Here is a 27,384-nt window from a genome sequence, read left to right on the forward strand (position 1 = left end):
CCCTATAGAATAAACCTTTATTGTCTGGCTGGTGTTGGTACACGTGTCAACGCAGGTGTAGACGGTGATGAAGGGGTGAGTGGCACTGAGCACAACGTGCCCAGAGCTGGGGAGGAGCACGGGGGCTGCCTAGACCCTGGCCCTGGCCCTGGCCCCTCACGCCCTCCCTGCTCCCCTCCAGCTCCCCAGCACGTGGGTGCTGCAGGTCCCTGCCGTGGAAGTGCCCTGGGCACGTGAGTGCAGTGGGAAGCAGGGTGTCAGCATGGGGCCATCCCAGAGAGGTGGCACCAAGCAGGGACTGTGGTGGGCAGAGAGGCTGGCTTCCCTGTAGGGGGGCCAGGAAAACCGCTCTCGGGCTGCCTGGAGACCAAGGTGCTCTGCCTTATGGATGTACCAAAACCAGCAGTGCCCACCAGGGCCCTGGTTCTTGGGGGTCCGTGGGCTGAGCTGCACTAACGCGGACCCATGCTGGCTCAGGGCCCGAGGGCATGACCATGCCCCAGCCTCCCTCGGAAACAGGGGCACTGCCCACATACAAACAATTCCTTGAAAACAAATAACTTAATATGCTAGAGCATGGCGGGGGGGAGGAGAGCCAAGCTGGCTGCAGGGAGGGTGGTATCCTGGGCAGCATCCACTTGGCACTGTCCTGCCCTGCCCATGCGTTCAGCTGGCTGGCAGCCAGCCGGGGCCGAGGCTGACTGAGGAGCTCCAGCAAGGCCAAAGCAGGGGGTGACCCAAGTGACAGAGTCCCCCCTTCCCCAGTGCCAGCCCCACAGCCTCTCCAGGCCCTCCCGCCAGCCTCTCCGCGGAGCAGCAGCTCCTCCGCACACCAGCGTCCCTGCGGGGAGGGGGCAGTGAGGTGTCGGGCAGCTGCAGGCCAGGGCAGGCTCTAGCACTCTTTCTGCCGCATGCGCAACTCGTGGCGACGCAGGTGGTTGTAGAGGGACTGCACATAGGTGAAGACGCACTTGGGGTCTGGCTTCTTCCCCATGATCATCATGTCTTCCACCTCCACCAGGGGCACGCAGTCTGCCAGCATCCTGTGGAGACGCAGGCCTCAGCATGGCTGGGCGGGCTGACCCTTCCTGCAGGAGACTGGGATGGGGTCCGCCAGTGCTGGGTGCCTCTGCCCTTGGACTCACCCTGCCCTCGGTGCCCCTAGCCTACCGCTCCTGCTGCCTCCAAGGCCAGGCAGCCTGCAGGCACTGCTCACCCTACTGTCTCCATGCTCCCCTGCCACCCAAGTGAGTGCACCCTGCCCCAGCTCCTGCCCTGCTCTCAGTGCTTGCAGTCACCTCACAGCCCCTTTGGGCGTGCCTACCCTCCTCCGCCAGCTAATTCTGGTGCCTTTTTGGCAGAGACCTGCATGTGCCTGCACCGTGTCCCGCTGCCTTCACAGTGGCTCCAGGCAAAGGCTGCCTGGCTGCAGTGGAGCCGCTGGAGTGTCCCTGTCCCACACTGCCCTTTGCTCCTGCCCCTGTTCCCCAGCTCCCATCAGCTGTGCCAGCCCCGTTCTCACCCAGGTGCTGGATCACAGCCCAGTGAGGCTGGGTCAGGCCTGCGTGCAGGCCACAGCGCTGCTGGAACTGTGCAGCTCGGCCCTCGCCCCTGGCTACCATGGCCACATCTGCTGCATCAAGGGCTGTGCTGGGCCCTTCCCCAGCTGCTGCCAGCCTCAAGGTCATCGCTGCGATTAAAGCTGGCCCCTGGGCGATGCTGCTAGTCCCAGCTGCAGTGCTCAGGCTGCCCCTCTGCCGTGAACAGCACTCCAGCCAGCCCCTGCCCTCCCACAACCCTCCCAGGGCTGAGTGCCACCCCAAGCCCAGAGCTGGGGCTCCCGTCCTGCCAGGCCCCAGGCAGACCCTCAGCCTCGGGCTGCTGGCACAGCTGGGTCAGTCGCTGCTGCAGCCAGGTATGGTGGGAAGAGTAGGGCCAGCTCCCACCTCACCCCACCCCCAGGGCTGTTGAGAGCTTAGGGGTGGGCAGGGGGTTGCCCAGGAGCAGATCAGAGCTACTGCTGCCTGCCCAGGTCACAGCACCCCTCCCACCAGTCCCAGGTGGGCAGCAGTGCAGGCACCAGCACCCCCAGGGAGTGGTGCACAGGGCTGGTGCAGCTGCTGCTGATAGTGGCTGACAGGGCACAGGCTGTGATGGGCCCCCAAATAACAGCCCCATGCTGAGGCCAGAGCTGGGGATGAGCAGGCTGAAGCTCAGCCTAGGGCCGGGTACTGCAGCATGGAACACAGCCTCACTTGGGACCACCATGCAGTGATCAGGGCTGGAGATGGTATGATGCTTCTAGGGTCCCGCAGTGCCTACACAGGCCTGGCTTCATATCTGACTGGTCATGTAGGGTGACCCAAGAAGGGGGCTCATTGGGGCTGCTCTAACCCTACTGGGAGGATCAGACACCCCTGGCTGACACCTTCTGCAGCAACACCCTTCCCCCAGTCCTTTCTCCCCCGTGCCAAGCTGCAGAGTCCCACCTGGATTTGCTGCATGCTTCAGTACCCCCAGCACAGTACCTGGAGTGAGGGACTCCGGTCTGGCCCAGGCACAGCCTAGAGCAGAACCACTGCTGGTGCCAGTCCTTGAGCAGGGAGGGATGGGTAAAAGGAGCAGTGGGCTCAAGGAGAGTTCCCCAGCTCCTGGGCTCCTCACAAGTGCTGCAGCCATGCTGGGGGGGGGAGGGGGCGGGTTTCAGGCCAGCCCAGCAGCTGTGTTTGGGGACCTGCTTCTCCGCCTTGCTCCTTTGGTTAGCACTGCAGGGCCACTGCAGAGCTGGAACACAAAAGGCCATGGAAGCAGTGGGCCCTGAGCCCAGGGCCTGGCTAGCACCAACCCCACCACGTGATTCAGCAGCCCAGGGGGCCATGCTCAGGGCCTTGGAAAAGCACCCGCCTGGTCACAGGAGGCCCCTGTTACCGCCAGCCCAACCGTGGGCCCAGTCCCAAGGGTGATGGAAAAGCTAAGGCAGCGCAGGGAGACAGTCTCTGTCCTTATAAAGGCATTGTTTGGGCCTTGGTGTGCTCATGCAGTGTGGAGCCAGGGGAGAGGAGGCTCCAGCGCCAGCTGGGATGCCCCTGAGAACAGGCACAAACAGTGCAAGAAGAGGCAGGACTGGAGCCTTGAGTCACACTTTCCAGGCTCCCCTCTCTTTCCCATATATGAGCAGGCAGCACCTTGGCAGGGGGAGGGTAGAGAACATCCTCTGCCACGCCTGACCCCACAACACGGCACTGGCTGCAGCCCTCCTGGCCGGAGCTGGCAGCCTCCCCCCACCCAGGGCAGGCAGCCCTGATTTTGGGGGAGGAGGCAGCAGCAAATGCATGCAGTGGGGCCGGGGGGGAGGCTAGGGGGCAATGGGTGCTCACCCATCACCTGGGCAGAACTGCTCAGACCTGTGCTGCAGAGTACTTCAGAGTGACCTAAGTGGTGTTCCCTATTAGCCAACAGCTCAGCACCTGGATGGGGACTGGTGAGCAGGAGGCCAGGTAAGAGCCACAGCAGCACTGCTCCCACTGAGACCATCCCTGTGGCTGGAGAAGCATCGCCCCCCACCCCAGCTGACACACTCCCCTCCACAGCCACCATCTCAGCCCACTCCCCCCCTAGAGCTATTCTGAAAGCAGAGAGGAGGGCTATTTGCCTCCACCCTGCTCCTGGCAAGAGGGTCACAGCTCTGCCCCACAGGCCAACACCACCAAAACTCAACCCTCGCCCACCAGCATCCCCCATCCTCTCCCCCAGCCACAGCTCCCCGGGCCCTCCTGCCGAGCACATGGCCAAGCTGCAGGACACGGGCAGGTGGGTGTGGGGGGTGGTAATTTGACAGGAAGATTCTCACCATCGCTCCCGGGGGTGAAAATGGGCTACGACTTTTTGGTTTTTACCAGCCCCTTCTGGACCAGGCAGCGATAGAATTCCTGAATGTATGTGTACACACACTTCCAATCCGGCTCGCGCATCCGGACCATGTCCTCCACGTCCAGCAACTGCGGACAGTCTGCGTGCTTCCTGGGGGCAGGGAGAGAGAGGGGCAAGCCAGTGACCGCAGCCCAGTCGGGGAGGGGAGAAAGAGAGAAAACAAGAGACATATCAATGCAGTTCCCGTTCCCCGGGCAGATGTTGCTCTGCTCTCGCATGCTCTGGGGGTGCACGATGCAGGGCGGGACAGGTCCAGGCACCACCACGCTCCAAGGCCATTCAGTGAGATTTGGGGGCCAGGTCTCACAAGCGGGGGATGGGAGGGCAGGGGCGGGTGAGCAGTGTGGACAGGCGTGAGGTCCAGAGGGAACGACAGAACAAGACAGAGGAGGGAGGTAGTGAGGTGTTCTGGCGCGCCTGGTGCTCGGGGAGCAGGTTCCAGAGCGGAGCAGTGTTCTATATAGCTCGTATATAGACTGGCCGGGAGGGCCAGGCAAGCCCAGCCCTCCTGCCCAGCTCCGCTTGGAACTGTACGGTACAGCCCTGGTGCAGGAAGCTCAGGAAAAGATGCTCACAAGAGCTGGAGGAGGAGGAAGGATGAGAGGCCACCTGGCTTCCAGGCCGGAGAGATCGATGGCTCTCTCAGTCCACATACCGGTCCCCAATTAAGGCAAAAAGTCTATTAATAGGAGCGCCGAGACCCAGATAGACGGCCCCCTATTCCTGTTTGCTCCACCAAACAGCACCACAGCACCATGGGAGCTCCCAGGAGCTCCCAGCTCATGCTGCCGCACTGAGCACCAGCCGGCTGCCACCCGCCAGGGCAGGCGGGGACAGGACCCCCTCTGAAACCTGCCTGATCCTGCCCTGAGGCAGCTGCCAGCAGAGTGCTGGAGGGGAAGAGGAGTGGATGGGAGGAGAGACAGAAGGAAGGAGAGAGGGCCTGGCTTCCAGCCCTCCAGCTGGATGCACTCCCGTCTCTCAGCACCCAGGAAAACCAGAAGCAAAAGGGGAGGGAAGAGACTTGAGAAGCTGCGATGGTGTTTGAGCCCCTACAACTGTGAAGGAGGCACCTGCACGTACAAACCCAACTCCCCAGTCCCAGCTCCCCAGGTGCTGTAGTCCCTCACCCAGCACCCTGGAATAGGATGTACTATGCACAGCAGGGCAAGCTCAGAGCTGCTGCCATGCCTCGCAGAGCCTGCCCTGGCTTTGGGTCCTCTGCCCCATACCCAGGAAGCCCAGACCGCGTGCCCCCCAGCTCCACGCCACACTGGGCTGTACCAGCCTCTCGTGGCTCTCTGTACACCCAGGCACTGCTGTTCCCAGTGTCCCAACCTCATTGCATGGCACAGGAGAGCAATGCTGACGGGTGCTGAGCCTGGGGCACAGCCAGCTCCTCTAGAGCCATTGCTCTTGCCCTGTCTGCATCCTCCTTGCCCAGTCAGCAAGGAGAGCTGTCCTGAGCATGGGACACAGCACCACGAGTTACGTACTCTGCAGAGGAGAAGGCCACCTCGAAGTTGTGACGGCGATTCTGGGGTGTGAGCTGGCTGTAGTCAAAAGCCTCTGGAAAGAAGTTGTGGACCAAAGCACAGAAGGCCATGCCATCGCTCCAGCTGGATGAGAAGTTCTGGATGTCCACATGCTGTGGGGAGGAAGAGTTACCAAGGGGCACAGAGACTGGCCCAGCCTGGCCCTGGATGGGGACAAGACAGCACTGACCTCATAGCCCCGGGTCTTGGCTCTGCACCAGTCCAGCAACATCTGCTTGATGCTGCTGGCATTGGGAACACCAAAGCTGGAGGAGCGCTGCACAGCTGTGCGCGCCACCGCAGGGTTTGGAGAGCTGTGGGAGAAAACACAGAGGGTAACACACACGTGATGTTTACTGCTCCAGTTGTCCTGTGCCTGGCCTGTCCTCACCTTCCACCCTCCTTCTGCAGCTTCTCAATCATGGCCTTGCGAGCCTGTGAGGCAGATGTCTTGGGCAGGCTCTGAGCTTTCATCAGCTCCTTCTTCTTCTCAGCCTGGCGCCGCTCCAGCGCTGCCAGGCTGCTCTGCCTTGAGGCACTCTCATCTTCCCGGTCAAAGATGCTGGAAGCAACAGACAAAGCATCAGTGCAGAAGGTGATGCATGCAGCCCTGGGAAGTGCACACAATGTCCCCAGACCCTTGTCATCACTGGCAGCTCAAAGACCGTCCCACTGGTTCCGTCCCAGGAACGTGGAGGTGGCAGAACTCTGTGCTGTGAGTTTTCCTCGTGGGAGGGCTCACCACCCAGGCTCCTGCCCACAAAGGGAACCCCCAGGCTGCTGCTGTGAGGACCACTGGAGAAAGTGAATGTGCATCAAGGAACAGGAGGTGACTGCTGGCTTTGGGGACGTCCCCATATGGGGACAACATAAACTGGACAAAGAGTGTGCAGCCAGACAGCTGACAGACTGCTTTATCTGTCCTGTTGCTGGGCTGGTGAGAGCCCTGCAGAGGCACCACCACTCACCTGCCTGTCTTCTTGGAAGAGGAGCTGTAGGATGATTTGGTTTGAACAAACGTGCTGCTGCCATCTGCAAAGACAGAGAAAGAGGCCTCAGACAGGAGCCACAAAGAAACAGAACGGGGCAGGCTGAGGGGCTCTCCACCACATGCTCTGCAGTAGCAATGCCCCAGTGGTTATGCCCTGAGGATGCTGCGGAAAAAGGGCAGCACAAAGGGGCAGCAAAAGCTCTTACTGTCTGATCTCTTCACGTAACTCGACTCCATGGTTGTTGTACGGGAAGTCTTGGAGCCATCATCTGCGAGGGGGAAGGCAAAGTAGGATCAGCTGGGTCGGGGTGACAGCAACATCTACAGAAACTGACTGCCGCAAAGCACCCTTGTGTCCACATAACATGAAAGGGAGAAGTCCTGGACAGCCAGTGGGAGGAAGGGGCACAGCTATGTCCAGGACAGACAAGAAGGGCGAGACAGATGGCATGTGCCCTCCAGACAGCAGAGACCAGGCAGAGTGGAGAGGCCAGGTGAAGGAGCGGGGAGGCAGGAGGGCTGGAGCAGCCCTCAGCCACAGACAACAACTCTCAGCTTCAGTTGGCCAGCACATTCAGGGATGCTGACAGCAAGAGGTGTAGGTGACAGGAGTCCTGAGGTGCAGAGAGCAGACGAGGCCTATGCCAACACTGATTGGGAGTACAGATCAGGTAGGAAGGCACTAAAACTGAACCCTTAAAGCTCAGGTCCCAGGCAGGCTCTGGGAGAGCCAGGAGACACCCACGTCCTCCTGAAGCAGGAGGCTAACAGAGGGAAGGCAGCAAAACCTGGCCCTAAACCAAGGTTCTGCTCTCTCCAGGGTGCAGCTGACCCCATGCACCCACAGTGTCACCTCCCTGCACAGGGAGAGCAACAGAAGGTGCCTGGGTCTCTGTGCTGGTCCCTGCCCAGGGCTCTGCAAGGCCCAGTGCATGCCACAGGCTGGGCTGATGATGGAAATGCCGGAGGTCCTCAAAGATGGTAAGCTCAGGCCAGATCCAGGGCAAGTGGAGAGAGTGGCAGAGAGAGAAACAGTGGTGAGCCTTGGCAGCAGAGCACCAGGAAAGCTCTCGGCACAGCTTCCCAAATGGCCAACACGCCTGCAGAGCCAAGCAAGCAAGGCTCCTGCTCTGCCAGACCTGCCCTTACTAGACTGGATGAGGCGTTCTGTTTTGGTGACAGTGCTGCGGGCTGAGCCATCGGCCGACTGGGTGCTCTGCGTGGTAGTGGTCTCGGTGGTGTGGCCGGCCCTGCCTGCTGTAGCCTGGCTCTTCATCTCCTGCAGCCTCTGGTCCCGCTCCTTCTCCCGCTGGTCTGCAAATGCACACGTGAGATGGCATCAGCAGCAAGATGCAAGGTCCATGGGGTGACGGACGTGGTCCCAGCCATCCCAGGGTCTTGCCAGCCGCAGCCAGTCCAGAACCAGCCTGGCAAAGCCAGGGGTGTAGCAGAAGACAAAATGCCCTCATCTTTACTACCCAGATGCCCCTGCTCAGACACCCTCCTCCTGGCTCCACCTGCAACACCTCTGTGGCTAACAGCAGCCCCACACACCCCAGCCCTCCCTGCTGCCCCACGTCTACCATGGGTCACCATCCACCAGCCCAGCAGCTGCCAGCTACCTCGCTTGCGCTGACGCAGCTCCCGCATGGCATTACGGATCAGTCGTCGCTCCTCAAAGTCTGTTGTCTGATCCAGCTGCAGGAGGAAGGGGAGGTTAGCATCTCCCGTCTGCTCTTCTCTCCAGCCCAGTTCTGAGACCCCTTGCACCCAAGCTGAGTCCTGTTCCCAGGAGCCCACACCACCCTCAGGAGCACCACGGTGAAGGAAGTACCATCTTATCCAGAACATCCTCATCCTCAATCCTGTTCAGCTCCTCAATGTTTAGCTTGGTCCTTTTTTCCACCTCCTTCACTTGGACCTTCTCCATGCCATTGGGCAGCTCTGGCTCCAGCCTTGGTGCCTGGGGCTGCTCCACCAGCTCTGGTTCCATCTGCAAGGACAGCACCACATGCCTGAGCCTCGCCAGCTCTGCTGCCCACCGTGCTGCTCAGGGCCCAAGTTCCCCAAGAGCCTGTTTGCTTGCACAGTACCACAGGTGGCAGGGACCGTGGAGGAGATGTGCTGCGTGGTGTAAGAACTCACAGTTGGTGGGATTCTGTGAATGACAGCAGTGACCAAGGCAGGTAGGGGAGCGTAATGACCCCCAGCTCAGCACACCACAGCCCACCGTGCCCCAGGAGACTCCAGGCCTTCTGTTATCTGCTTCTACTCTGGCTGCTGAAATGTCCCCAGACATTTCCCACTGCAGCCTGTGGGTGCCCACGACCCACCAGAGCCACCAGAGCCTCCAACAAGGCAAGGGGGAACCCAGAGCGACCAGGCTGGGCCACACCACGCCTGGTGCCTCACAGCTGGCAAGGTGCTGGCAAGGCCAGTGCACACCATTAGCAGCAAAGGGATTTCCAGGGAATTAAGGGACTTAGTGTAAAGAAGAGCTTGTGGAGCAGATCAAGAGCCTTCCCGTCATCTCTGCTCAGGAACTAGGCCAGCTCAGCCCCCACAGGAGCACAGCCAGGATGCCAAGTCCCTTTCAGCGCGACCCCCAAGCAATGTGCCGCAGGCAGCTGTCCAGGCCCAGAATAGGGCCTGGAGGCAGTGGGCAGGAGGTGTCAGCAGGGGACCAAGGCTGCCCCACTGCACACCTGGCCCTGTCCCATGCCCCTGCCAGCCGTGGGGCAGGCAGGCACACACTTGCTGGCACCTGGCCCCCCACTCAACCCAGGCTGGAGCCAGCAATGCCCGCACCCCACAGCAAAGCCCCATGTGGCAGGAGCAGCACAGAGCCCAGCCCCACTGCAGGGTGAGCCGACTCCTGCAACTCGAGCCCGCAATATGAGCCCGCACGGGGGCTGGGACAGCTGCCCCACAGCCAGCACGCCCTGTGGCTGCCACGCCAGCAATGCAAAGCAGGCAGGCACCATTGGCTCCGGCTCAGGGCCCTGCCCAGTGCTAGCCTCCCACAGCAGCGGGCCATAATCACAGCTAATCCCGGTGACACTGCCTGCCTGTTCCAGACACCCACTCTCACAGGCCCTCCTTCTGCCATCCCTCGCCGAGGGCTTCTGCTTGTCCCCAGCTCTGCACCCGCTTGGCCTGGGGGCTCCAGCTTCAGCTGCCTGGCTGGCGCTGCTCAGCAGAGCCAGCAGCACCCTCAGCCCCACAGTCCAGAGAGATCCAGGTCAGGACAGTTCCACCCTCCTCCCCCATACCTCCCCCCGGTGGGAGCTGCCTGGGGCCAGCCTGCCCGGGACCAGCCCTGCTCACACTCACAAAGCTGTTGCTCCGGGAGAGGTGCACAGATGACTGCTGGCGAGTGCTGGAGAAAGTGGGTGGATGGGCCACGGGGCTGCCGGGCTCCTCGGTGCCCTCAAAGTGAGCGCAAGGGTCCTGTGCTTCCAGAAAGAGGGTGCTGAGGTCCTTCTCCGTGGGCTCCTGCGGCCCCAGCCACAAGGCCAGTACATCCAGCCGGCGGCCCAGGCGCGCCAGCTCTGCCCGTAGCACCAGGTGCTCTTCCTCCAGGTCATGCAGGGCACGGGCCAGGGGCTGCACCTGCCGCAGCGCCTGCTCCAGCTGCCCCTCCACCGCCCGCCCGAAAGCCTGCAGCTCCCACCGCAGCTCCTCCAGCTCAGCCGCCCCAGCCTGCGCCAGGCCCTCCAGGCTGGCCCCCGGCATGGTGCTGGTGGGCTCCAGGGCTGCGGGTGCTGCAGCAAGCCCCTCTCAGCTGTCTCCTGCTCTTTATACGAGCTCCAGGGGCACCACCCCCAGCTGGAGACCAGCCCGGCTCCACGCCGGCTCGGCTATTCTTGTCGCAGCAGCTGGGGGTCCTGTGCAGGGGTGCTTAGGCAGGCGCTGACACTTGGAAGGATTTCCAGGCCCTGGGGGACCAGGTGGCCCAGTAAGGGGGGGGTGGAAACAACACTGTGGGGCAGGGTGGGTGCCTGGCAGCTGCTGCAGGAAACAGGGTCCTGCCTCTGCCAGCCCATGGTACCCTTCCTGTCGGTAGGTGCCATCATGGCCAAGTGGCACTGGGGCTCTGTGGGATGAGCCCTGGGCTGTGAGGGGAGGCAGGCAAAGGCAACAGCCCTGTATGATCCACCCCAGCTGTGCTGCTCTGCTGCATGCAGACAGCCCCTCCTACACAGTCCTGGTAGCTCGAGGGACTGGGACCACCTTTTGCCTTCCTTTGTCCCTTCTGCCACTGCTGAGGACTCCGTCCCATGTCACGCACGAGACACAAACCTCTTTAGCCCCAGGCCAGTGAGGGTGCAGGGTCCTGTGCCACCAGCTGTGACCATGGGAACCCACGGGGGGACCCATCTCCCCTCACAGCACACAGCCGGATGGCACGCCAGGTCCCCATGCATCAAGCACGCACAGCACCCCCAGCATGCCAGCAAGAGGTGCACACTACAGTAGCTACTGCCCCCCAGCTCCACACACGCCACAGGTCCCCTCAGACTGACCCCTACCTGGCAGGGCTGAGGGCAGCACAGCCTCTTCCTCCTCCACCTCCCTGCCCGCTTGCAGCACACCTGGAAGCTGTGTCTGCCACTGGGCAGCTGATGTGTCCTGAGCCCCCTCCCGGCACGGCAGCACTGCTAATACCTTAATGAGAGCTGACGGGCCATTGGGGTGAAGCCTGCGCGAGCGCGTTAGCACAGGGAAGTCATCCTCCACAGGCAGTAAGCTGCCCCTGGGCAGCAGGAGCTGCATCCTGGTGCAGGCAACACTTGCAGCCAGCCCCACCAGGCTGCAGGTACTGCCTGCTTCCTGCTGGCAGAGGCAATGGCTGAGCTGAGCCTACAACGAGCAAGCAACGCTCTGGCCACCAGCACTGCCATGCTCACAGAAGCAGGCAGGCAGGCCTGGCATTCAGCCTTGAAGGGCCATGAGCTAGGCAGCACTGCTCTTGACATCCCAGCTTCTGCCAATGCCACTGCGTGCACGCATGCTTTGCATTGCCGTAGATGGCCAAGAGCAGATTAAAGCACTTGAAGAGCTGTACACACTGGACTGCCTCGTGGGCACCTCCAACCCATTACCCTGCACAAGCCCTGCTGCCCCGACACCCAGGGCTGCATTCAGATCTCCCCCCAGAGCTGAGCACGGGGGCAGAGGTGGTGGTTCCAGTTGTACCCAAGAATCCCTCTGTGCCAGGTAGGCACAGCTTGAGAGCACAGAGAGAGGAATAGGTGAGACCCCAGCCCACCGCCCCAGGGCAGATCTAGGAGCAGAACCCCTAGCGGTGTTTGCCAGAACAGGCTCTGATCCTTCATGGCCAAGCTCCATTCCCAGGATGGAAAACGCAGGGGTGGATGGCTGAGCTACCACCACCCTAAGAGGTATCTGAGATCAGAGGGAGAGACACACAAAAGCCTTCCACCTACCCCCACCCCAAGCATCTGTATATGCTGTGGCACAGACTGGAGCGCACGGGGCTCATCAGTCCAGGGACACAGGTCTACACACAGACCCCAGAAGCTCCCCCACCTGTAGAAAAATCAGCTGGAGCTTCCAGATCATCCTGCCATAGACAACAACACAGACAACTGCCTGCCCTGACACACAGAACAGCATGGCTGCTCCCCACCCCAAGCCCAGGACCCTGCACACCATGCCCAAGTTAGGCACAGCCCTGTGGCACACAGCCCCTTTAGATACCACCTGGGTACACTCACCTTGACGACATTGCTGCTGATGCTGCAGATGCTGCTGCTGCTGGGGATGGTGGTGATGCGGATGGGTGTGCTCCTAAGCCCCAGGGTAAGCTCTGCAAAGGAAGCCACAGGTACTCGGGGCTTGCTCCAGCCTGGCAGGCTCAGCCCTGCATTCACAGCTGGGGAGAGGCTCCGGCTCCGGCCAGGCTGTCTGCCTGCTGTATGCATCCTGCCTCAGCAGTAGGGCGCTGAGCTCTGGTGCACAGAAAGGGCTCTGGGGACAGCTGATAAATGTGGGAGCTCTTGCATGATGAGGGAGGCAGGCCCCCCTCACCATCCCAGCACGCCCTCCCCCCTAAGAAGGACAATTTCCACAGCTCTCCATCTGTGGCCAAGACTCCCTGGTGTGAGGGACAGCCCCGGGAGAACATGCGGAAGCATCCTGAGCCAGCAATGTCCTTGTGCAGGCAGGCAGGGCTGGACTGGGCATTGCACAGCGGTGGGAATGGGACGTTGCATGGACGCTCAGGCCAGTGGGAGAAGGCAGGTCTATGGGGATGTGGCACGAATATGGGGCAGAGGACTGAGCTGGATGCAAGGATAGGGTAGTGTTTTGGGGCCAGATGGGTCAGGGCAGCCCGTAGGGACAAGAGGAAAGAAGACTGCGGGGACAGGGCAAGGGGTAGGTGAGGACCATGGGCATGGAAGGGACTGTGGCAGAACGGCAGGGACAGGGACGGACCTTGGGGACAGATGGCCTACGAGCACAGAGATGTGCTGAGCAGGCTGAGCGTTCCCTGCCAGCAGGTGAGGGCTGCCAGGCACATTCCTGCCCACAGTCTGCTCTTTTGGCAGAGCCCACGCTCAGCCTTCTGGCCGCCAGCACCCAAATCCCACCCCTGCTGCTCACCTGCCTGCTGCTGCCCACATATCCTACCGGTGCCTGCCTATCCCGACAGCACCAACCTCCCAGCAGCTGCCCACACGCCCGTCGCCGCCCTCCTGCTTACCGGCTTCCACCCGCTCGCCGGTGCCCACCTGCCCCTGGCACCTGCCCGACCGCGCACGTCACCCCTCCAGGCGTCAACCCTCCCGGCACAGCCTGCGGCCCCCGCGGCCGCTCCCCGCCGTCCCCCCAGCGCCCACCTCCCCAGCGGGTGCCCAGCTGCCCGTCGCTTCCCGCTGCCCCCATCCCGCCCGGTGCCCACCTGCCCGCTGCTGGCTGCCGGGGGCGGCCACGACGCGGGGCGTGAGGGACTGCGTGAGGGGCTGCACGCGCCCATCCTTGATCTCGATGGTGAAGTAGGTCTTCATGCCGTCGTGGGCGCCGGGGCCGGGGCCGGGGCCGGCGGGGCGGGGGCCGGCGGGCGGCTGGGCCGGGCTCTGCTCTGCGCCTCCGCCGCCGCCCCGCGCGTTTTGAGCGGGCCCCGGCGGGGCCGAGCGCGGCCCCCGCTGCCATTGGCCGGGCCCGGCCCGCCCCCCCGCGCCGCCCGCCCCCTCGGGGCCGCCCGCCGGGGCCGGGGCCGCAGGGGCGAAGCGCTGGGCACGCTCCCGCACCGAGGAGGAGCGCCGGACGGGGCCGTCGGGGCTCGGCTCTGTGAGGGACAGCGCAGCCGGGTCAGCCTGGGGCTCGCCGAGCGCGCCGTCGAGCGCCCCGCCGTGCACGCGGCCCCTGGGGCGCCCCGCCACACGCTGCCCCCGAGACACCCGCACCGCCGCGCGTGCTGCCCTCGAGCCGCCCCCACCTCGCGTTCCGTCCCCCCCGAAGGAAACACGCGGGCAGCCGGAGGCTGGCCCCGCTCGGTCAGCGGCGGCTGCCACGCGGCATCCCGCCGCGACGAAGCTCCTCGCTTCCCCGGGCTCTGCTGCTGGGAGACCTTCCCCCGGGAAGCACAGAGAGAAAAGAGCCACCACGGGAACCTCACCCACGCGGCCAGCCGGGCACAGGGAGGACGGTGTTTGCTCCCAGCGGTGAGTGTTCAGGCGAGCCGGGGTCCTCGCTACGTCCTGGGTGGGCGCTGCCATTCGAGAAGAGAGAGGCCGTTTCCAGATATGCAAAGAACAAGACAAAGGGAGCAGAGGGTGAGCGCAGCACGGGGCAGCGTTCTCGACTGCCACCAAGGGGCACAGCACCCCTGTCACCCCACGCTCCCCCACAGTGCAGCACCAAAACCCACTGGCACCTGCAGGCCACCCTGCAGTGCAAACTTACAGCACAGAAAGGTAAGAGAAAGACAGAGGCATCCACACCCAGGTGGGCACCAAGGGCCTGGGGTCTGTGCTGAGAAGCTGGGATCATCCCTGCCCCTGTGGGACCCTGTCAGAGCTGGGCCAGCCCAGCATCGCCTTCACGGGGAAGAGGAGGGAGCACAGTGGCTCAGCTCCCCTCCAGCAAGCCCTGAGGTGCAGGCACAAGGCCCTGTGCTGGGAGCTTGGCCTGGCCCCACTGCAGGTCAGGTGAGCCAAGCTGCTAGCTTGAGAGGCTGCAGAGGCTGAGAATCACCCATGCTGCTGCCTGCTCCAGAGCCCCGTCAGGAACAGCCGTCTTGTGGTAGGGCAGGGCTGGGTGCAGAGGGGGCAGCTCCTGGCCAGGGCCAGCAGCACTGAGCAGGCACCTGCTCTGGCCTGGGTCTCTGACACCCAAGAAGTGGGGCTCAGCCGTTACCCAGCAGCTAGGCCTGGGCCCTACTTGCCAGGCTACCTCCAAGCAGGAACTTGACCTTCAGGGTGCCTGGGGCTGCAAGCTCATTTTCAGTCTTTATTTCCTCCTGGCACAGCAGAAGGGAAGGATTTTCCCAGCAGCAGGACAGGGCATCTATTGCCCAATGCGATCTCTCAAGGCTGCCAAGAGGACTCAGCCAGGCAAGGAGGTCCTGGAGCGGTGCTCAGCTCCCGGACAGGCCAGCAAGCACAGTCCCGGGGGGGGGGAGCTGGGGCCAGACGGGTGCTCAGCTCCCAGCCTTATTGGGACAAAGAATGCAAAAGGCCGGGGTTTACTGCACGCGCAGATTCCCTTTCATGGCCCTGCAGCTGCCCGGCCAGTAGCTGGGGGACTTGTAAACACTGTGCCTGGCACCCCACTGCCAGGACTGAGGCCTGGGCCGGCCCCACAGCAGCTGGAAGAGGGTCAGCCCCACAGCCAGGTGGCAAACAGTCACCAGCCACGATGTCCTTTGACCTGGCCAGTTCCAGCTGCTGCATTCCTACCCCGAGTCATGTTCCCAGGGATCATGACCTGCGGACTCCATGCTGGCTCTGGGGAGGCTCAGCCCCCAGGCTGGGCAGTGCATCCTCCCAGGCATCCTCCCAGCACGGGGCTGCACCGTCTGGCCAGCGGCTGCTTGGAAGGGCAGGGCTGGGGCAGCGAGGCCTGGCGCTGTGCAGGGCGCTCGCACCCGGTGGTGCTGCCAGGGCTGGGTGAACCTCCAGCCCAAGCTGCTCTGTGTTGCCCTGTTGAGGGCTGCCCTTACCCGCTCGCTTCTCCTCCAGCTTCACAGCCTTCCCTGGTGCCTGGCTTCGCACACAGATGACAAACTGCAGGAGGGAAAAGGGGCAGTGCAGTGAGCTAGGGAACTACCCAACACACCCCACCGCTCCCAAAACCCCTGACAAATCACAGCCCACAGGGGCAAGCGCTGGGACCAGCGTTGTGACAGGTCCCTGAGCTGCCTCCATGTGCGGCACCTCCAGCCCCTGCTAAGGGGACCTGGGGGCGTATGGTCTCAGTGGTTTCTAGCCCCTGCTTTTGCCAGCATTCCTGTACCTGGTTGCCCTGGTTGACAGCACAGGGCTGATGCTGGGGATGCTGCTCTGCCTGGCGGCTTTGCCCTGTGCTGCATGTGGTCTCTAGCTGCTCAGTGTGGGGCTCCTGCATGGCAGAGGGGCTGCTGGGGCTCTTGTCTTTCCAGGAGGCCTGGTACTGCAGTTCACACTCGGCCACATGCTTGGTGCATGGCTGGACCTGCTCCAGCTCCGTGGCATGGTCTTCAGGTTTTAGGGCTGGAGCAGGCTCTGGTGCTGGAGCAGGCTCCAGTGCTGGGTGCAGGTCTAGGATCACCAGGGTTCCCGAGGCTGTGCCTACAAGAGAGAGAATGGGCTCCATGCAGGGGGAGCCTCAAGCTGCCTGTGCAGCATCGCCACTACCAAAGACCCAAGCAGGCAACTAGCTTTTCTGACCCAGCCTGGGCTTTTGAGGGGATTTCCCCCACCTCCCCCCCATACCTCTCCATCCTCTTACTCCCCTCAACACCCCAGTTTCCCCCACGCTCCCAAACTTTGCTCCATACTCCAAGCAGGAGCCTGGGTAGGGCTGGGCCTATGGTAAATGGCATTTACATGGACTCACCCTGGGCACTGGGTTTCTGGGGCCCTCTCAGCTGCTGGCTGTTCAGCTCCCGCGTCTCAGTTTGGGCATGCTCCTGCTCCACTGATGCATCTTGCTCATGGGCCTGGGGAGAGTCAAGGTAAGAGCCCAGCCGTGCCTGCAGCTGCCCCCACCCCAGTTGGGGGGGTCAGGAGTGGGAGGGGAGGCAGGTCAGAAGTGCCGTCTCCAGCAGCTCTGTCCCCTCCCTGCCACCTGGCCAGGGACATGCTGCAAACTGTGGCCTCTCCCTGTGCCACCCAGATGCAGCAGGGCAGGGGACAGCACATCCTTGTGGACACAGACCATCCTGCGCCCTGCACTAGGGTTACTGCAGAAGGCTTGTCGGGGACAAGTGTCCCTGCACCTTGCTGCTTCCACTGCCTCCCCCAGACTACCCTTGGCCACTGGCAACCTGCTGCAGTACTGCCTGGGGTCAGAGGGCAGGGCAGTCAGGCAGCACTGGCCAGGCTGGAGGGATGCTGTGTGTCCACTGAAATGTGATCAGACCCCTCCCTCCTACCATCCCTGGGGCTCCCAGCACTCTTCTGTGGAGGGCAGAGAAAGGAGCTCCTCTTGGGTCCCTCTGTGCCTTCTGCTACCTGTTCACGACAGAGAAGCAGACCAGCCTTGTCCAGCATTGATTGCAGGAGGTGGGAGGAGAGGACAGTTCTTGCCCTGTGCCCCTGTCCTGCTTCCTCATCTCCAGGCATCCAGAGAGCCCCACAGCACAGGGGAGCACCCAGCTCCAACTTGCCTCACGGTGTCATGTCAGCCTGTCTCTGCAAGTGTCTCCAGCACCTCCACTCAAATGGGGATGGTCAGGATCACACACTGATGTCTAAGCACAACAGCAAGGGTATGTGGGTGACAGGCCTGCTTCCCTGACATTCTTGAGCAGAGTCAGTGCATCCTGGCAGTATTTGCCTCATCAGCCAGGGCACAAGTCCTGGCTGGACAGACACGGCTGGGAACAATGGGGCCATCTTGGTTCCCAGTGGCTGCAAGGGCTTGGAGCAGCAACATAGAGTCAGGAGGAGATGAAGGATCGCAGTGGAGAAGTAGAGCAGAACGAATCTAGCGTGACATGGGCTCAGATCCTGGTGTAACTCCGGGATGGGGGGAGGCAGAAAGGGGACCATGCTCCAAAGTTTCACAGGAGAAACCAGTGCTCAAACCTGTACCCCACTGTGGACTCTGTTTAAAGGAGATGCCTCAGATTTTGGAGAAGCTGGACAGATAAAGTGGTACAGCCCCACTGGCTGCTCAGGAAATGCCCCTGCACAGACAGGGCTGCATGCGGCAGTGCTCTGGGGGCTATGGTGCCAGCAGATCCTGACAGGGAAGGACTACAAGTCCTGAAAGGTGATGCTGGGCACCTTCCCCTCCCACCAGCCTCTTTCCAGGGTCTTGGGGAAAGCAGAGGATGAAGCTAGGGTAAAAAGAAGCAGATGCAAGGTCTGACTTGGCTGTGGTTAAAACCACTGCTTCTCCCTTTCCCACCCTCTCCGCCAAATGGAATCCCTGCACTGTGTCTCTGCAGGGACCTGCAATCAACACGAAAGCTGCCATGCCCTGCAGGGTCATCACTGCCAGACAGGAAATTTGGGTTTGCACCCATTCCTTCTGGCCCTGGCCCTCTGACTGCACCACCGGCTCAACCTTTCCCCACATGAAGAGTCATCACTGGTGGGCTCCAGCCTAGCTCCAGACCAAGCCTGGGCCCCTTGAAGGTGAGGAGGGACAGCCAGTGTGGGGAAAGGGTGGCTCAGATTTTTTGCCTGTGTAAGGCAACTGCTACTGGCAGCTGCTGCAGGCAGGACAAGCAGCCATCAAAGCCTGGCATGGAGCAGACATCTCCCCCCCAGAGAACACCATCCCTCTAGTGCTGCAGCAGGGAAGGATGCACCAAACTCATTGAAGCACCCTGCAGCCTCCTTGCGTTTGCGCCCAGGCTGTGTCTCCAGGACAGCTGCAGCAGCGACTGCTGAACAGGCCCAGGTGAACCTGGTCCAAGGCAACGTCCGACACTGGTCACGGCTTGCACTGGTGTCCTGGGTGCTCCTGTGACCAGGCACAGTCACATCCCCAGTGTTCCCAGGCCCCCACAGACCCCTGCTTCACCACCAGTGGCACCTGCTCCAGTCCCCTAAGGCAAGTAAGTCACATATGTGTAGGGGTTTTTGCCCCCAGAAGACTAGCACCGGAGCCCAAGGAAAGGGCAAGGAGATGTTCAGCAGTTCCCCCGCTAGCAGCACCCTGCACACTCACCACAGAATGTTCAGGCTCCTCAGCAGGCAGCTGGTCTGCATCACTACCATGGCTGCTCTCCTCTGTCCCAGCCAGCACCGGCTGCTCAGCGTCACCCCTCTGTCTGTTCTCCACACTCCCAGCTACAGCCAGGGACTCAGCGCTGCCCTGACAGCTGCTGTCCACACTCCTCACTGCAGCTGGAAGCTCGGAGTCTCCTCTCTGGCTGCTCTTCCCATTCCCAGACAGAGCTGGCGCTTCAGCATCATCCCTCTGGCTGCCTTCTGCACCTGCAGGGATGGCTGGGGACTCAGTGCCATCCCTCCGGTTGCTCTGCACATTACCAGCCAGGGCTGCAGCTGGATGAAAGCAAAGAAGGTGTTTAGGAAGGAGCTGGCCACGTCCCAGCACCTCTCGGGTAGGTGTACCAGCCTGCCCTGGCAGAGACACAGGGAGAACACCTCACCTTCGATTTCCTCAGCCCGCAGCTTGCGGATGGCAGCCCGGATGAGCTTGCGCTCCTCGTATTCACTGGCTGCCCGCAGCTGCGGAGGGGAAGACCCAGGAGTGAGGCACAGGGAGGACCTTCCCACCACAGGTTCTCCAGGGTGGGGAGCAGGGAAGCCTTGATGACACACGGCTCCCCACACCACCCCAGCCTTGAGGTATGGGCCAGGCAGGGCCAGCCCAAGCCCCAGCAGCAGCTACTCACCAGCTTTGTCAGCTCTTCCACATCGGTGATTGATTCAAGTTCCCGGGACAGGGAAGCCAGAGCCTTCTGCTGCTCTTCCTCCAGCTGCTGGGACCTGCACCAGGGCTGGGGCATCAGAGCAGCCAGCCGGCAGCCACGGTGGATACTTGGGAGCAAAGCACTGCACAGCCAACGACACCCCACCAGCAGCGCAGGCAAACTCAGGCAACGGGGTCCCCATGCACACAGCTACCCGGTGCCGGGCTGCTCCCACCCCCGCACCCATCAGCGTACGGCCAAGCTACAGCAGGGCAGGCGTTATTAAAGCCCCCACCCAGGGGGAGCGGGGCGCAGCCAAGCGAGGACGTGGTCCTCTCAGGCTGAGGCGGGGGAGAGCGGGAGCCGTGCCCTGCCCCGGGCTGTACTCACCGCAGCCAGTTCTCCTTGTTGTCCTGCCGGTGGCTGCCACGCTCGGCGCGGAAGCGCTTGGATGCCAGTGCCTCCTCGTCCCTCTCCAGCTCCTGTCGCTGCAGCTCCCTGATGGCCGAGCGGATGCGGCGCCGCTCAGCAAGGTCCAGCGTTGCCTCCAGCTGCGAGAACAGGGCAGGGCTCAGTGCTGTGCTCTCCGGGCTGCCCACGCGCCGCACAATGGGGCTGTCTGTCCTGCTCTGCCCACGCGCATGGCACACACTGCCTGGCACTGTTTGCCCTACAGAGTGGAGCAGGGCACCCCTGCCCCCACTGCCAAGGGACAGAGAGAGCTTGGCCTTGGCATGGGACAGGACACACGAGGCTGACAGAGCAGGAAGGGAGCTGGGCACCATGGCTGGGACCATGCACAGCAAGGAGATGGGGCACATGGTACGAACACCCATCGGCGGCCTGTGTGGCAGCCAGGGGCACAGGGGCGAGCCCTCCTGCCCCCTGCAGCAGTGCAGAGACTGCCCAGGCCCCTCTCGCATAACCACCCATCTCACTGGGAGATGCTGGCACAGTGGATCCTAGCACCCCCCCGGGAAAGGGTCACCCCAGCACAGCCAGCACCAGGCGGGCTCGTCACTCCCATCCAGCAGCACTGAGGGATGGCAGGTGGCTCTTGGAGCCAAATCCAAGAACAGGATCTACCCCAAAGCAAAGCCCATGTCCATGCATGTACAGGATGCCAGACGTGGGGAAAGGGCAGCCGTGGCAGACACAGCCTCACTGCCTTCCCTCTGTGCGACATCGGGACCAGTGCAGGGTGCTGGCTCCCAGCGAGGGAACTGAGGAGGTGATTTCCCACGGAGCTTGTTAAAAATAAACCCTGTGACCCACAGCAGCTGCTGTCAGCATCAAGCCCCAGCATGCTGGGAGTAACAGCATCCACATCACAGAACGAGAGCATGAGTCCCCTTCCTTACAGTCCCACAGGACACCACCAGACTACCAAGCCAAGCACTGAGGCTTTGGGTCACAGCTGAGCAAGAAAACCAGCTTTTGTCCCTAAGCTGAGCCCATCCACTCTCAAGCCAGGTTTGCGAGCAGCACAGCAAGCTTGGAGCAAGCCGTGGGAGAGCCTCAAGCCACTGCAGGTCTGCTGCACACACTGCGTCTCCCAGCACAGACTCTCCTAGCAGAGCCATCGCTCTCCAGCTTCTCCTCCCTGCACTGGGCTGGGGCAGGGCTGGAGGGAATATTTCCATCCAGGCTGAGGACAGCAGGTGCAGGGAGCCTGGAACAGAGCTGCCTTGCACTGCCCCAGCGGCAGCTGGAAATGCGGTACCTTGACAGCTCGGATGCCGAGCTGGGAGTAGCGTCTCGCCCGATGCTGGGAATACCCCAGATGGCTGCACCTCAGGACCACTAACCCGCAGGGCCACCCTCCAAAGCCAGGCAGCGCCCACCAGCCAGCACAGGACACATGGTATTAGAGATGAGGAACCCCACTGCCTCGTAACCTCAGAGGCAGCAGCTCAAAGCATGAGCGCTCCCTCCCACTTCCCTCCCGGCACCCCCTGCTGGGCCACCAGGCAGCAGGCCAAGATCGGCACGCTGCAGCCGGTTGTCACATCCTGCACGGCGCAAGCATCCACCCCCTGGGCAAAGCCAGGGCCTTGCAGCCCTGCACCATGCCCCCCCAACCCACAGGGTGGAGGCTCTCATCTGGAGGTTGCACCTCTGCAGGCACAGGAGCAGGGAAATAGATGAGAAGCGCCAGAGCTGCCGTGCTCCCAGGACACAGGGAATGCCAGGGCAGGACACCCAGGGAGGAAGTCGGCCCCTCCATCCAGAGGGCCTCCCACTTCCCATCAGTACTGCGCAACTGTGCTCGCCTGCCCGGGCTGCTGCCAGCACCCCTTGGGAAGCTGCTGCAACATGGGGCTGCGAGGACAAAGACACCAGCGGTGGGGCCTTTCCCTATGTGGATAATGGGCAGGTCACCCTAGAAACAGGAAAAATTTAGTGGGGACTCCTCCAAGCAACTTCTTGGCACTTTTCTGCACAGAAGAAAGCGCCCAGAAAAGCTGCAGACCCTTTGGCCAGCTCGCACTGTGCATGTTCCCCAGCAGCAGCTCTACCCCAAGCCTGAATGGAGGAGAGCTGTGTCCCTTGCAAAGGAGACACCTCTTTTTCTGCTGGCTCCATGTGCAGCAGAGAAGTAGGGTCTTGGAACAGAGCGGCCAGTGCAAGTGAGCTGTGCACCACGCAGAGCCGTAACAGCGTCAGGCCAGGCAGCAGGGCCAGCCCCAGCCACGGGGGCTTCCCTGCTGCCTGCACTGGGGTGGGAGAAGCCTCTGCCCCAGCAGACAAGATAGCCTGATGCCACAGCAGGAGAGACCCTGGGGCCACCCTGTGCTGCCCAGCCAGGCAGGAACCCCAGCTCCAGTGTGCACAAGGTGATGCCAAGGGTCCAGGGAAACAGATGGCGCCTGCACAGCTCAGACCCAAACACGGAGACAGGTGGAGCAACAAGCCAAAAAAACAGGGACCCACAGACTCTCTGAGGTACGTTCACGGACCTGAGGCAGGGGGTTGGAGGAGAATGGGGAGGAACAGTGGCAAGCGAAGCTCTCTGCAGCTGTGCAAAGGCCATAAGGACAGAAAAACTCTCTTCCACCCCATGCTGGGAGGTGGAGGCCCAGACCATTTGCTAAATAAACTGCTGGCTGCACGCTGTTGGGCCCTGGCACCCAGCACAGGAGGCTCAGAACCTCCCAGCTGTGGTGCGGAGGCAGCAGCATGGCTACAGGAGCCGGGAGCGCCCAATCTGGTTCACATCCCAGAGCAGAGGATGCCCTGCTGACCCTCAAGCATGCCTGACAGCCTCCCCCCAGTTCTTTCACTGTTACCCAGCTTCGCTCTCCTCAGAGCAGCCTTGGCTTCTCTTGGGGGCAAACCCACAGCAAGGTAGGGGTGAAAAGCAAAGAAAAATCTGGCAGCAGCACTTCTAGAGGTGTCCTGCCTCCAGCACCCCAGCTGCCACTTAGAAATATGAAGTCAAGAGAGAACTCACTGCTGGACAGAAAGGAGGGAAGGAGAACGACCAGGCAGGGTCTGCCCTGCCCAGGAGGCTCTGGATGGGATCTGACCTGCACCTGGGTCCTGGTGGGTTCAGCAAGCCTTTCCTCTGCAGGAGAGATGGCAGCAGAGCAGGAGAAGGAGCCTCATCCCAAGCCCACGTCAGCACAGAGCCAGGACAAGGCAAACAAATGGCTCTGGAGGCTTCGTGGCCAGCGACAGGGGGGAAAGTGCCGGAAACCACAGCTGGAGCCAGGGGTGGGAAGGGGCCTAGGGGCCCAGCCCAGCCTGCAATAGCAAGCCCAGAGCTCAGGACATGCCAGGGCCCCACGGGCCCTGCCCAGCCAGCAGCAAATTAACGGTTGCAAGCAAACGCCCTCCTCGTCACACACACAAAGTGGCTTTGTGAGAAGGGTGCTGGCAAGCCATCCATGGGCTGCTTTCCTGATGATGCCCAAGTGCGGCAGCATTCAGAGCCTTGCCTCAGCCCCAGCCGCACCAGGGCTCGCCCGCCAGCAGAGGGCTGCAATTAGCCCTGCAATTAGCCCTGCATCCACCCACCTCCGGGAAGAGGCTGAGCACAGAGGGGCACTGAACAGGCTGGAGCCCAGCCACGGGGAAGCTCAGTTCTGGGGACAGGAGCCAGACACATCCTCAGAGCAGCCGCGAATCCTCAAAGGAGCCACTCGCCTGTAAAGTGTCTCCTTAGCCCCCTGTTGTCACTTTTGGAAGGAGATGTGGAGAGCACGACTGCCTCCCACACAGAGGAAGCAGGAAGGACAGCTGGGTGGCCGGGACACAGCAGGGATGCAAAAGCTCCTTGGGGCTGTTGAAGCAGCAGCTTTTCCTAACGGCCATCAGATGTAAAAAGAAGGGCAACTCATGCCTGTGACTCTCCTAGCTCAAGCCTGCCCTACCCCTGCTTCTGCCTGATAAGGGATTTGCATCCTGCCTGTCTAGTTAACCAGCCTGAGATCTGGAGAGGCTATGAGAGGCGGCTGTCCCCTAGTCCAGGGCCAGCAGCACACAGCCTGGTGCTTAGCACAGCTCCAACAACTCCAATATCCTCACTGCTTCCAGCCACGCATCCAAAGACCAGCCCTACAGCCGGCCTGCCCTGGCCCCCACAGCTGCCTTGCCAGCCAGCATCTGCTCCAGGCTCCTCCAAGCCCTCAGTGCCCTCCATGCTGCGTGATGGGTTCCTCCTCACCAGCCTCCCTGGGATCAGGCTGCCAGCCTGGCTTGGAGCCTGCACAGGCTACAGCGCAGCACCTCCAAGCCCGCTGGCCGCAGGGCCCACTGGCATCTGTCGGAAACGATGTGCGTGGGAGCCCATGGGAGCCAGGTGGGTGGCAGAGGCTCCCCTGGTCACTCCTGGCCCAGCCTGCTCAGCCCCCACACAGTTGCACCCCCAGGGACATCAGGCTGCTGCTGGGAGCTCATTTGCTGGGAGAAAGGAGGAGGAGAACAAGACAGAAGCTGAGGGATAGGGAGAGTGAAGGAAGCAGTGGGAGAGGCAGGCAGTTTTCCCTTATATGGGCTAATCCTCTTCCAGCTGAGTGGAGCCAAAACCTAACCAAAAAAAAAAAATCCTTCCCCGCCTCACATGAGCTTGGAACAGGCTTTCCCCAGCCCGCTCTGCAGAGGCACAGGGAGACCTGCACAACAGCCACTTCAAAGCTGGGTGAAGCCAGGGCAGGAGGCAACCTGAGGGCATAGGTGCAACTGCCATCCTCCAGAGTCCCCCACAGCCACAGGGAGGAGCGGACAAGCCACAGCAACCAGGAACGAAGGGGTAGCTTCATAGCCTGCAGCGGGATGGAGAAGAGCACTCTCCTCATGGACCTGTCCAGCTGACCCAGCAATGCTGCCCACAGCTCCAGGAGCCCCGTGCTCTGCCTGCGTGCAGCAGAATCACAGGGTAAGGTGGGGGCAGCTTCTACCTTGGACGCCTGCCTGGCCAGGGAGCAGCATGCACAAACAGTCTACTGCAGAGGGAAGGCACCAGTCCCCACCACGGGCTGCAAAGCCCCGTCTGGTTCAAAAGAAGAGAGCCCCAGGGAGAAGCACTGCTTGCTGCTTGGGTAAAATCTGCCTCACTAGGCAGGCCAGAGACCCAGCTACATCTGGACACTCAACCCACCTCCCTGCCACCATTCCTGGGGCCTTGCATCAGTCCAAAGAGTTCAGCAAGTCTCAGGTGAGAAGCGGCAGAGCCAGGGCACCGGCAGGATGGGCAGAAACCCAGACCACCCATTCCCGCATCTCTAGGGTCACCCTCTGACCCCTGCTTCATCTCAAGGACAGCAGTGGGCTCTTTAACTGAAGCACAACTCAGCCCGTGAGCAACATTGCTATCCAGCCAGCTTTGTCCTCAAGGATGCTGCTGGCTACAGCAGCTCCTCCGGTGCACAGGGAGCGAGCAGTAGGAGTCACAAAACCCTGAGTGGCTAGCACAGGCATGATCTTAGCACAGAGCAAGACTCAGGGATCGCTGTTGGCCCTGCGCTGCCTGCATCGACTGCCTTGTACAACAGCTCCCTCAAAGTCCTTACGCCCCTCTTTCCTTCTCTCCCCCCCCTTGGTGAGTATAGGGGACAGGTCTGCAAGTTGTCAGCCAGAGCAGGCTGAGGAAGGCAGATTGGGAAGCTCCCTGCAGTACAGCCCCCATGCCGATCCCCTGCCCCCAGAGGTGCTGTTCCCAGTTCCCTAGCACTGTCCCAGCACCCCGACCTTTTCCTGTTCCCTGCAGACGTTCTTTCCAAGCTGACTCAGCTTCCTGCCGCTCACCAGTCCCCAGTGCTGCTCCAGCGCTTGCTCCTGGCTACCCCGTGTTCAGCCACGGCACAAAGTAAGCCCCCCAGCCCTGAGCCCGCAGAGCCGGAGCAGGGGATTAGCTTTGGGGAGGCTGAGTCAGCAGGAAGGTATTGGCCTGTCCCAAGCAGTGCAGCATCCTGCTGGGGTGTCTGGCTTGGGCTCCAAAGTGGATGTGGCTGGCCGGCAGCATGCTGCTGCCAGAAGCACACGGCTTCCCGACACAGCCCTGTCTGAGCAAGTCAGAACCCCGCTCCTGCCTTTGGGCCAGGCAAGTGTTAATTGCCCATGAGCACACCCAGCCCAGGGCTCAGCTCCAGCTTGGGGGACTTGAACCGAGCAGGGAAGCAATTCCGCAGGGACTCTTGGGAAGTTGCTCCAGCAGCTGCTGGGATGCTCAGCAGCTCAGGCACAGCACTGCCAGCAGGAGGCAAGTAGCCGGGACTGGGAAGGGTTCAGCTCTTGGGGCTGAGCCAGCCCCGGGCAGAGACGAAGCAGAGACCTAAGCCAGATAAGGCAGACAGCAGCTTCCCCACCTGGCACTGAGCAGGTAATTGAGGAGGTAGCAGGAAACATCTTGGTCTGGAGCTGCCGGCCACGGTGACAGAGACAACGGGCAGATGTTACAGCCCGAGCATGGGTGTGAGCGGAGGGCCAACTCTGGCCAAAGCATGAGGGCTGGAGTCTCCGAAGGCCAACACCGAGGCAAGAAGCGGGCTTGGTACCAGAGCTCACTCGTGCCCAGACCTCCCCTCTGCCAGGTAGGGCCCAATCCTTCCAGCCCTCGCTGTCTGGGGCCAAGGCTTCCCTCTGAGGTACAGCAGCTCCTTGCGAGCAGCCCCGCTCACTTCCCGGGCTGCGGAGGCCCGAGGACTCCGGCTCAGCGATGCTGCAGCAGGAGCTCTCCCACCTGCGGACGCGCAGACACGCTCCTGCCGGGCGGGAGGCCCCCGGCCTCTACAGCCAGCCCGACCTGCCTGCGCCTCCAGCCCCCCGTCCCCCCCCGTCCCTCTCCTCCCTTGCCGGAGCCCCAGGGCTCGGGCACACGCGGCCGCAGCGCCCCCGGGCACGCGCCGGCCCCCTCGAGGCGCTCGGACGGCAGCGGGACGGCCGCGGGCAGCGGGACCCGGCCGCGCGGTCGCGGCGGGGACTCACCAGCTTCCTCAGCGCCCCCTCGTCCATGCCCAGCAGGCTCTCCTGGGCCATCCCGCCCGACCCGCCGACGGCTCCCGGGGCGACCGCGGAGCTCGGGGGGCCGCGCTGCCGCCGAGGCTCAGCGCTGCCCGGCCGCGCCCGAGACAACAAAGGGCGGCGCGACCCCGCGCCCCGCCCCGCCCCGCTCCTCCGGCCCCGCTCCCGCTCCCGGCCCCGCGCTGCACCGCGGCCCCGCCCGCGCCCGCCGCCTCCATTGGCTTCTCCGCGCCGGGCGGGACGGCCCGGACCGGTCCCGCCGCAATTCGGGGGCGGGGGCGGCGCAGGGTGGGGCCCGGGGCCGGGCCTGCGGAGCCGCGCGGGACCGGGGCTGCTCTGGGCTTCCTCCCGCCCGCCCAGCCCCGACTTCGGCTTCCCGGTGGCTGCGGGGCTCCGGCCCGGCC

General features: G+C 62.5%; 1 protein-coding gene across 10 annotated transcripts; it reads right to left on the reverse strand.

Annotated features, from left to right (window-relative positions):
* SMTN (smoothelin) lies at positions 1-27,121 on the reverse strand. Of its 10 annotated transcripts, XM_080559612.1 has the most exons (22): positions 26,945-27,121; positions 19,907-20,067; positions 19,499-19,658; positions 19,253-19,331; positions 18,808-19,145; positions 16,522-16,624; positions 15,940-16,253; positions 15,647-15,710; positions 14,102-14,194; positions 13,385-13,771; positions 12,198-12,289; positions 9,790-9,906; positions 8,291-8,449; positions 8,079-8,154; positions 7,606-7,770; positions 6,663-6,725; positions 6,434-6,497; positions 5,857-6,027; positions 5,656-5,779; positions 5,427-5,578; positions 3,851-4,020; positions 1-1,043 (listed from the first exon to the last, which is right to left on the reverse strand). In XM_080559612.1, exons 1-21 carry the CDS (start codon positions 26,993-26,995, stop codon positions 3,876-3,878), a joined length of 3,078 nt encoding a protein of 1,025 aa, XP_080415738.1. In that variant the 5' UTR covers positions 26,996-27,121; the 3' UTR covers positions 1-1,043; positions 3,851-3,875. The 10 variants fall into 10 exon arrangements, with proteins under 10 accessions (XP_080415738.1, XP_080415736.1, XP_080415739.1 ...); XM_080559610.1 differs by lacking the exon at positions 3,851-4,020; XM_080559613.1 differs by lacking the exon at positions 3,851-4,020 and having other exon boundaries at positions 19,499-19,592; positions 26,945-27,120.
* Positions 27,122-27,384: the final 263 nt, after the last annotated feature.

This window comes from Anser brachyrhynchus (assembly GCF_964034855.1).
Source record: "Anser brachyrhynchus genome assembly, chromosome: 17".
In the NCBI taxonomy this organism is placed as follows: domain Eukaryota; kingdom Metazoa; phylum Chordata; class Aves; order Anseriformes; family Anatidae; genus Anser; species Anser brachyrhynchus.

Bases quoted from the DNA above. Each gene is read 5' to 3' on its own strand.
- SMTN (XM_080559610.1), bottom strand. From the start codon at position 26,995: ATGGCCCAGGAGAGCCTGCTGGGCATGGACGAGGGGGCGCTGAGGAAG. The intron at 19,659-19,906 runs GTGAGTACAGCC...TTGGCTGTGCAG, and splicing joins AACAAGGAGAACTGGCTGCG to TGCTTTGCTCCCAAGTATCC. The intron at 5,780-5,856 runs GTGAGGACAGGC...TTTCTCCCACAG, and splicing joins CTGCAGAAGGAGGGTGGAAG to CTCTCCAAACCCTGCGGTGG.